The sequence below is a fragment of the Sitophilus oryzae genome, unplaced genomic scaffold (genome assembly GCF_002938485.1).
Source record: "Sitophilus oryzae breed Bouriz unplaced genomic scaffold, Soryzae_2.0 scaffold_1185_pilon_pilon, whole genome shotgun sequence".
Lineage (NCBI taxonomy): Eukaryota > Metazoa > Arthropoda > Insecta > Coleoptera > Curculionidae > Sitophilus > Sitophilus oryzae.
The window spans coordinates 926,040-936,645 of record NW_022145821.1 but is presented as its reverse complement, the minus strand read 5'-3'; the positions used below and the strand labels follow the sequence as shown (position 1 = coordinate 936,645).

Genomic DNA, 10,606 nt, shown 5'->3' with positions numbered 1-10,606 from the left:
GAGCAGTAATAATCCCCATCATGTTATATGGAAGGGAAACCTGGGTGCCGTACCGCCGGCACACGAGCGCATTAAACAAGTTGCAACAGAGACACCTTAGACAACTTTTAAGAATCAAATGGTACCACCATGTCTCAAACGTATCAGTCCTTAAAAAAGCAAGCTGCGAGAGCGCTGAAGTCATGATTACTAAATCTCGCTTAAGATGTATAAGCCACGTATGCAGGATGCAAGAAAACCGCCTACCGAAATTTTTTCTTTACGGTGAACTTATAGAGGTTAAGAGGAAACCGGGTGGACAACTCAAAAGATACAAGGATGTTGTTCATGAAAACTTAAAGGGGATCAGTATGCAGCATCAGTGGGAGGAAGCAGCGCACAATAGAACGCAATGGAGGAGAATTGTAAATTCAGTTAATAACGATAACCAAAAAGTAAAGAGACAACAAAGTAATGAGATTTTTGAATGTCCGGAGTGCGGAAGAGAGATAACATCACGTATCGGGCTTTTCAGTCACAAAAAATCTCATGACAGGAAACGCCTTGCGTAACCATCTTTTGATGCGTGTCAAATAATCGTCAGCGAGTAATGGCAGTAGTAGTAGTAGTCATAAATAGAAGTCAACCGGATATATTGGTCCAGTAAGGCTATTCAAAAAATTTATGGGAAAAAGAAAATTAATTAATGTTCCAATATTGTTTTTAACTGTAAATCCTTCCTGGAACATGGTAAATGGTTCAAGAACCTTTCTGTTGGGAAAAGTACGATTGCTCAATGGGTGTCTATCGAAGCGAAATATCAGGTTTGGCTACGGAGAAAGTAAAAATTACTAATCATTTGCTACGTGCAACAGCTGTGTCGATACTAGCAAAGAAGGGGGTTGAGGAGAGCACAATGGTCGAAATAACTGGGCACGCAAACCCGAAGTCAATTAAACCTTACCTTCAACTCGATGATGAACATCATGCAAATTTGGTAGAAAAAATGAGAGACAATGAAACTGCTACAAGTTCTAATAATATAAACTCGTGCAGTTTTTAGACAACAAGCTTTCATGAAAAATTATCGGTAATTTTGATGCACTTGGGTAATTACTTCCGAAAATTGGCCAAAAATTAACTGCAAAATTTAATTTCTTTTAACGTCCGCATAGAAATTAAATGTCGGGTCCCAGACTAAACGATGATGGGAAAGAAGAGCGGAGAAACCGGCCGAATACTGGGAGTAATGGTAAACGACGGCGGGTTGGAGGGGAAATGGGGGGAGTAGCCAAAAGCGACATCGGGGCGCGCAGATTTTGCGAAAATTGGGCCATTATGTAAAGCGCGGTAATGAATTAGCTTGTTAGGCAGTGTTTAGTGTGAAGTAAGCCTAATGGACGATGGAGCAGGTTTTTCCAAGAAACTCTTAGTTAAATTTGCGTAATAAACTGTATGTTTTTTATGTCTGCGTTTTTCGCCGAGCTTCTTCTTTTCTCTGTTGGGCACAAAGTCAATTTATCGGTATTGTTTTTTAAGTAGGTATAAATTTACAGAAATTTTCTTCGTTTTTTGTTTTCTCAAGAAAATATCCCAGTTTAAATGTTTAAGCAATTACATTAATCTCTATAGAAAACAAGAGGAAAAGAAAAACCTCTTTTTATTAAAAAAGAAATTTTTAATCTTACATTTTAATTTCAATGGCTTTCTATTCATAAATACCGTATGATCAAAAAGAAACGGCATCAGGTTGTCTTCGAAATAACTATCGATATTTTTATTATTATAATTTAACATATAAATATAAAATAACAGCGATCTTCATATCCAAAGCAACTTTGTCGCCGTTTTTTTCTCGATCATGGTATATTAAGTTATTATTAAGGTACAGGGTGGGTCAAATTCGACGCTTTTAAATGGAAACACCCTTTTCTATAGGAGATAGACGAAAACTAATATCGGCGTCTGGAGCTCAATTTTTGTCAAAAACATGATGGTGAAAACCTCATATCGATATCTGTTACCGATTCGGAGTTACGGGGTGTTTTTCAAAAATATGCATTTTTAACAAATCGCTGTAACTTATTTGCTATGGAAAATTTTGTATTTTTATGAAAACATTTCCAAAGCACCTTTTTAAAAATTAATAATTTAAGAATTATCAATAAAAAAATTTATTTTTTATATGGGACACCCTGTATATTTTTAATTTATTGAAAAGAATTTAAAATTACCTTTCCAAAAATATAACACACTTGATATTTTGCTCGATTCCTCTTCGAGATATAGAGTATATAAAAATTCGCCCGCTTTAAATGAGTAGGCTTTGAACGGCACCGGCTGTAATGCAAAAAAAACTAGCTGTGAGCATCAATTAAAACGAAAATAATATTTGCTATGAGAGATGCAGAATTTTATAACAATTTAAAATATATTTAACCAACCTCAACACATTTAAACTATATCTAATAACAATAAAAATAAATAGCAAATCAAGACATGAGATTTTGCTACAGGTGTTCGACATATCGACTGTCTTCTGTTATGAACAGACGCGACCGTTTTTGAACATTCATCGCGGAATTCATTAACTCAGTGGGGGTGAAAGGTACCCTCTCATAACTTCTAAGTATTTCTAATTCTTGTCTAGATTATACGGAAGAATAAGGAACCTTTATTCTTCCGCAAATATATCCATAGGATTAGATCCAAGGGCACTAAGTCAGGCGGACTCGACGGCCAACGGCTGAGATCTTGATTAGCTATACAATTATTATTCCTGAAATTGGCTGCAAAAATTTGCTGATAACTTCAGCGTTCAGAGGCGGTGCGTTGTCTTGCTGGAAAAAATATGTTTTCGAGTTCCATTAAAGGCATATCATCAATAAGGGGTCCAAAGCCTACTAGTTAAAAGTGGCGAACTTTTAAAAATTCTGTATTTCGAAGGGGATTTTAACAAAATATCAAGTGTGCTATTAATACTAATATGCTAATAATAATGTGCTAATAAAATTTTCCATAGCAAAAAAGTTACAGCGATTTGTTAAAAATGTATATTTTTGAAAAACACCCCGTAACTCCGAATCGGTAACAGATATCGATATGCGGTTTTCACCATCATGTTTTTGACAAAAATTGGGCTCCAGACACCGATATTAGTTTTTGGAAAGGTAATTTTAAATTCTTTTCAGTTAATTAAAAATATAGAGGGTGTCCCAAATAAAAAATCAATTTTTCTGTTGATAACTCTTAAAATATTAATTTTAAAAAAATTATACTTAAACCATTAAATTCTACGTAAAAAAGTGCTTTGGAAATGTTTTCATAGAAATACAAAATTTTCCATAGCAAAAAAGTTACAGCAATTTGTTAAAAATGCACATTTTTGAAAAACACCCCGTAACTCCGAAACGGTAACAGATATTGATGTGCGGTTTTTACCATCATGTTTTTGATGAAAATTGAGCTCCAGACACCGATATTAGTTTTCGTCTATCTCCTATAGAAAAGGTCGTTTCCATTTAAAAGCGTCGAATTTGACCCACCCTGTACATAATATGTAACTATATTTAAGAAATTTTAAATCATATCCGTCTAAATATTTGAATTGTGTTGTGGTACATAAGCCTAAATATTGCCCACTTAAGCCTAAATATTTTTACTAGCAGACCTTACAGTAGAACACTGTTCTTCTTATTACCTCTTTTAGTGCGAAGTGTACAAGATACACACAACAAGTGTGGTATCAGATTATTCGTAAAAAATGCTTTTTCCAAATATGCTAATGAGCCACCCTCGTTCCATTTAAAAAAAGTATTGAGATATGATTAAAAATATGATTTAGGCATCTTTTAGCCGGCCAGGACAAGACACTAAAAACATTAGACGATCAAATCTATTTTTCCAAGGCTCCTTGATTAAAAATTAGTGTTTTTAACACAGCTATGGCACTGTAGATTGAAATTTAAAATACAATTTGTTTTTGAGCGAATATGTCAAAAGTTGACATAAGATATGTCATTCGATTCAGAGTGTCATTTTCTATCGAATAAAGTCAAAAATACTGAGGGTGCCATTTAAAAATCAAAAGTTGCAGTCATTTCCGGTGAAACAGGAAGTGACCGAAAACAATTGAATACGTCAATCAATCCTAATTTATGTCATATACTAACATACCAAATCTCGTTTATTTATCTGAAAAAATAAAAAAGTTATAGGGGGTGAGCCACTTTTGAGCCGCACCCAGTATTTATAATTAATTTATTTTTGTTTCCTAAAATATTTTGATTAGAAGAAAATATGTAAAAGTGGGCATCTCTGTGCCGGTCAAGCTTAATCACTTGATTAAACACATTGATGGTTAATTGACCTATCATTTTGAAACAAGATATAAAAAGAACTCAATTATTCTATAATTATTCAGTTATCATAATTTAAATATTCTCCAGCCAAATATTCCTTCATTGCCTTTTACTTTTAACTTTTCTCTTTTTTGTTCCGTTCGACTGCTGCCAAAGTTCGGCCACACGAAAAACTTGGGTCAGGATCCGAAGTTTGGCCCATTAAATGCCGCCCTATTTAAGTTTGAATATTAATTACGCCTTTAAGTGGGTCTGATGGAGAGAAGTCGATGAGAGGACCCCATTAAAGCCGATAGTTATAATGCGAACTTAGTTTCCAGCTAGTGTGAACTAATGAGCTCCGTGTTTGTCCTAAGTACTTGGCGACTTAAGGGAGCAGTAAAAATTGATCTGACGGAAAGGCATTTGATTATAATTTGTTGGAAATGTGTGGCGTAGTTCAGATATTATCGGAGACTTTAATTTAATCTAGTGAAGTATCTAAATATAGGTTTAGAGTAAATGCATAATTATTTTTTAATATTTTTTATGTAAATTAAAATCTAAAAATGTTTTTTTTATTTACTATTTAAAAAGCCATCAAGGGAACCTTGTGAAGTTGAAGAAGTTATTTTTTTCTAATTACACATACAAATGTTTGAAAAATAATTTAAAGTAAAAATAATATAAAATAACTTTATTACGAAGTTTTTTAACAAGACCAACTTTAACGCAGTGGAATTTTGTAATAAATAACTTTTTAGATTTCTGTTTTAGTTGCAAAATGTATACACATTTTTTGTATCCTAGGTTGTATACCTACTTTTGAGATTACGTAGAAATGCGGTTCATCCGGAGACCCTAAGAACCTTGTTATTTTTCAGTGTGTATGTTTTCCTAAAATGCATGCGAAACCTATACACTGCTGGCAAACGAACATTAGCAATAGGAGGTTTTCAATGCGATAAAAAAAGATGGTAAGGCTGCAAAATACACTGCAGTGCAACAGAGACGGATAAAGTGTCTTTTCCCTACCATCGTATAGGGGAAGTGATCATAGAAGTGATACGAGGAGAGAGCCTCTGCGAGAGGGGGCACCGGGCGGGTCTTTAAGACGCTTGTGTGGGGGCTACCGCCTACTAATAGAATAGAATCGAAAAAATAGAAACAAAACGGACAGTGTTGCCATTCTATTAAATCGAAATTATGTTGGCTTATCCCAAATCCCAAATCTTCTAATTCCATTATCTTGCCTGCTTAATGAAATATTAAATCTGTGACAATTACTTGAAAGGTCATAAGTTTATTTTCTAAGTTTTCGGGAAAATGGCGTTAAAGTTTTGACTAGTTTAAGTTGGCTTTATTTTAAATTATTTTTATCTAAATTAAATGAGGTAAATTTTAATTCTCATATATTTGTAAATTTGAGAATGTATGCTAATTGAACTACATGGAAAATATCCACTTATATTAAAATATTACAAGATATGCCCTTTTAAGAAACAATAACCGTTTTCAATAAATGGTAAAAAGAGCATATGTCGATTTAATTGAAAATCGCATATCATTATAAAGGTGTAAGACGACTTAGCTAGGTAAACGGTTAAACATACCGGTTACTAGAATGGTTATAAGTCGATATATTTGTGATATACAGATATAATATTTTTACTAACAAAGGAATAAGTATACTTATCTTAGTATTCCTGTTAAGGGTGCGCATTATAAGGGTCATAAGTTTACATTTTCGATCGTTTACATCAAAATGAAAAAAATAATCAAATATTTTTTAAATTTTATTTCTGACTCAAAAAACAAAGAATGACAAAATAAATAAAATTCTATTACAGATAATAATACAATAAGAAAAAAACCCCAATGTATAACAAAGTCGGTTAGAAGAAAATAAAGCTATATTCTTTTTTTAATGTATTACTCAGATTCGTCATCGGAAATATACCTATCCACATCCGGGTCGGTATCCTTTTCGAGTCTTTTATCTACAGTCAAATCTCTGTAAAACGATTGCACATCCTTATCTAACAGACCAACAATTTCTAAGAGATTCTTTTTTTCAAAGAACTTATTGGTCGTGGACGATCGTATAATCTAGTCAGTTGAAAATTTTCTAAATGAGAAATGTTTTGATTTTTTCTAAAAAAACTAATTTCTTTAAACGGTTCCTCATCGAGCAAACTGTGTTTGTAAGCGGCTGTACTAGTTTTCGTGTATCTTAACCAGCTTACCTCCCTTAGTTTAAAATTAACTTTTTTTTGAAGTGGTCCCCTGGTATTTATATCAGAAAATGCATAAAAATGTTCAATTTCCATTGGATAAACAGAAAAATAGTTCTTTTTACTGGCATTTCTCACTAACTGGTACCAATCTCTGGGTACATGGATTTCAAAAGCAGTTTTCTTTTTTGCTCTTTCAATTACAGAATGATCGACGTCGCATTCTAAGTGAGTATGGCCAGGGATAAGAAATTTATGGTCTATTATTTTTAGAGTAGGATGTAAGTGAATTGAATATTGAAACATGGATATTACGTTAATATTTTTGTTCTGACCCCCACATGTATCAGAATAAAAAATTGCATGTTCTACTCCATTAGGTATATCTTTAGGAATCTATAGAGGCAAGAGGCTATTTCGTTTGCACCCTGCTGCCAGTACACTCAGGCCACATAAAATGGCTAGATTTGCCATTAATACAATTATGTACAGTTAAATTATAAGTTGAAAGCTGTCTTAAGTAAAACATTTTATTAGTAGTTAAAAAAGGTGTTGGTAGAACTTGCTGAAGGTCAAAAGCATAAGTTACGCAAGAATTATCTAGAAGGCCTTTTGTTTATCTATTTGTTTAGAGTTATATGCCTTGTCCGCCGCAATTTGGTGTTCTTCCAACTCCCTACGATATTGCATTTTTTTCATTTTCATGCTCTGCATATTTTTCTCGTGCGGCAAATGTATCACACTTTGTACATGTATCGTTTTTTGGTTTTAAACTTTAAATCTAAAGTATGAAATAGTCGAGAATATATGTTTAACGAAACAGGTTTTTCTCGATACTCCTCACAATACAATTTGTACATTATGTTGATATTTAACTCAGACGATAAATATTTTTATTACTGTGTCGTCTAGAGTAATGACTCTTATAAGCTGGAAATGAATTTATATGTTTTATTACCTCATCGATTTTATATTGAGGTGTTTTTATGAGGTGGTGCTGCTTTGCCTCTCAGATCTTCGTGTGTAATGCCGCTTATGGATGATAATTTATTTTGCATTGCACAAGTTATAAATTTTTCTGTTTCACCGAGTGTATTACAGAAACATGTTTTGCATACACTGTATTTCTTCACCGTGAATAATAAATTTATATTTATATGTGTTTATTCTATTCTTAGTGGGTCTTCCTTCTATTTTTTTCCTTGTTATATTTTTTTCTTGAATGCCTACTAGCCCTGCTATAAAGCCACCCTTCGATCGTGACTGCCCAACGACCAATATTATTCAAAATCGTATTTCTTATTTTATCACTAAGAACATTTTTACATTTATTCCTGCAATTATCTCTTAATGGCTTTAGAATCCTGGAAGGCACGGTTTTACCCCTTGCCGTTAAATACGTTTACCTAAGTTTCGGTTTGATTTTCGCTGTCTAACCTTTTTTACAGCATATGGTTTGATATTATTAGATTGACTATTACTACTCCTTATACTATCATCACTGTTACCACTAGCAATATAATCTGGATCTCGCTCTACATTATCATCAAGTTTGTGGTTGTTTACTTCAACTTCCATGCCTGGATTCTCTATTCCAATGCTTCCATCATGTGTAGTTACGTCTTTATCGTAATTTTCAAAGGTTGCCAAGGTTTTTATTTATATCGAGTTTCTTCGGGTTTTAAGATTGAATGTGTGTGTTCTATTTTCATCTGACAGTGTCTCTTTAGTTTCATCATCTCGTTTATTATCATGTTCACTCATTGAGTGCTCTGACTGAATATAATTTTCTTTTATTGTAGCATTGTGTTGTGCAATTTCGACACTTCACCACTAACTGTAAGGACTTCAATATCAATTTCATCCTTGTAACTGCCCGATGGATGATCATCTTGGATGTATATGTCTACAACATAATATATCTGAGAATTAGACACAATATTTTCTAAAAATATGCCATAATGGATAAATATGCCATAACTAGTTACTCAAAGAATAATTACCCTCTACCAGTTGTTCATCCATTTCTACAGATAAAAGGACAGAGCCATCATCACCAGGATTATCTAAGGAGTTGTAGGATGTATGGTATTCGTTAGATACAGGCTTAGAGACGGGTATTTCGTCAGCATTAATATCAGTTCTTTTTGCTAAAATATAATAAAAGGTGGTATAATTAAGGGGAACAAATTTTCTAAGTAAATCTTTAGCCAGGGCCAAAAGGCTTAAAAGTGACCGCCTGTATTTTTTTCTAAACCATAAATCTCACCTGGGATCTCTACTGAACAAGGTTCTGGTAGAGAAATCAAATTAAGGGTTTGTTCATCGACTGTGTGTTGAACAGAATGAGTTCCTATAATACAATAAGACGGTCGCTTTAGTTTTACAAAAATACGTTCGAAAAAAATTAAATTTGTCAGACTTACCAGATTCAAATGATAGGCGACGACATGCATCCATTATTCTTTGTGATCTCCCACCTCTATATTTCACCATTTTTTTTAAATATCAGATAATAGTATCAAAACAAATTAACGATTAAACTAGAGATGCAACAAAACAACAACTTAAAAATAAAGAGTAAGTTGAGGTTATGTTAAAAATGTAAAATGTCCCGTAAAATAAAATGACTACACAATAAAACGGATATAAGTAGATATAATATGGGGGTTTGGTTTAGTTAAAAGGTCATATGTGTATATAAAATTTAGATTCACTAAGCTTTAATAGGAAATGTAGACTTATATCCTTATAATTATATATTTTCCTTTTACAATATTTAGAAAATAGTAATATATTGACTTATACCTTAGTATTTTATTAAGTATTAGGATACATACACTTATGCCGGTTTTATCGAGAAAAAATAAAATCTAATGCAAATATATTTACTTATAGCCCTTTAATGAAACTTAATCAAGTGCATTCCTAAAATACCCAATATTTACATTCATTTTTCGCTTATTTCGGACGTAAATCTACATATGCCGTTTTTACCACTAAATCTATGGTACATTTTCTATATGAATGTAGTCAAATGTTAAAACTCAAAAAAAATGACTTATGACCTTTTAACTAATTGCCACAGAAATAAAGTACGAAACAATTTTAAGAATGTTTTCTCTAGGCACATAACTTCTTTCTAAAAAGAAAAGTAACATGCAAAACTTTGAAATCATTTCTAAAATAGCAAGTGCATTTCTATGAAATGGCAATACTGTACGATCTTCCTAGCAGTCGCCCTGACACCGTCGGTCGGCGGCGCCGGTGACAAAGGAATTAGGCCGAAAAAACTTTATAAGGAGTAGCCGAACAGGGTTGCCGGGTTTGTTAGATTATAATTCCATACGAGAACAAAATTCTCGGTAGATCTTCAACAAAAATCAAAAGTACAGAAACAAAATAAAATATAATATTTAAGTCCAAAATTAGCATTCCTATGTGTCGTAATACTATATCACTCAAATAAAATACAAATATAATAAACATAACAAGAATTAGAAATAGCTAGGTATATTATTTGATATTAAAAAAAAAATTGAATTAAATAATATTAATATATTAATAACAACATATAAAACTATAACAAGTAGGGATAGCAGTCACAAATTAGTGTAGCAGTCACTTTTTACCTTTGTACAAATTTTGATCAGTGATATCTACAATTAATTTCATTTCAATGGGAAAAATTTCTGTAGCAACTCTCAACTCTTTTCATATTAATATATTTTTTTGACAGGAAAATCACTAAAATATTTGTCCGAATTTAGGTTGTTTCTTAACTTAAATTTTGTTTTTTGTTTACATTTTTTTGGGGAAAATATGGATTCAACTTTAGTAGATGAATGAAACAAAATCTTTTCAAAAGATATCAACTTCTTCGGGCATGTCGCCAATACCGCGCCTAATAAGGAGTAATAAGGATTTTTAGGAATATCTCTGTAACTCTGCAGCTAGACAGAACGATGACCTGTATGTGTGTTATTACTAAATAAAATTTAATGAAACAATAATAAAGTCAGATTATACAGATTCCAACGCGGCAGTCGCTTA

The 10,606-nt window shown here is 32.5% G+C and overlaps 1 protein-coding gene across 2 annotated transcripts; it reads right to left on the bottom strand.

Annotated features, from left to right (window-relative positions):
- Positions 1-8,240: 8,240 nt before the first annotated feature.
- On the bottom strand, positions 8,241-9,581 carry LOC115891563. Of its 2 annotated transcripts, XM_030912051.1 has the most exons (5): positions 9,551-9,581; positions 8,980-9,096; positions 8,823-8,906; positions 8,557-8,703; positions 8,241-8,459 (listed from the first exon to the last, which is right to left on the bottom strand). In XM_030912051.1, exons 2-5 carry the CDS (start codon positions 9,047-9,049, stop codon positions 8,347-8,349), a joined length of 414 nt encoding a protein of 137 aa, XP_030767911.1. In that variant the 5' UTR covers positions 9,050-9,096; positions 9,551-9,581; the 3' UTR covers positions 8,241-8,346. The 2 variants fall into 2 exon arrangements, with proteins under 2 accessions (XP_030767911.1, XP_030767910.1); XM_030912050.1 differs by lacking the exon at positions 9,551-9,581 and having other exon boundaries at positions 8,980-9,130.
- Positions 9,582-10,606: the final 1,025 nt, after the last annotated feature.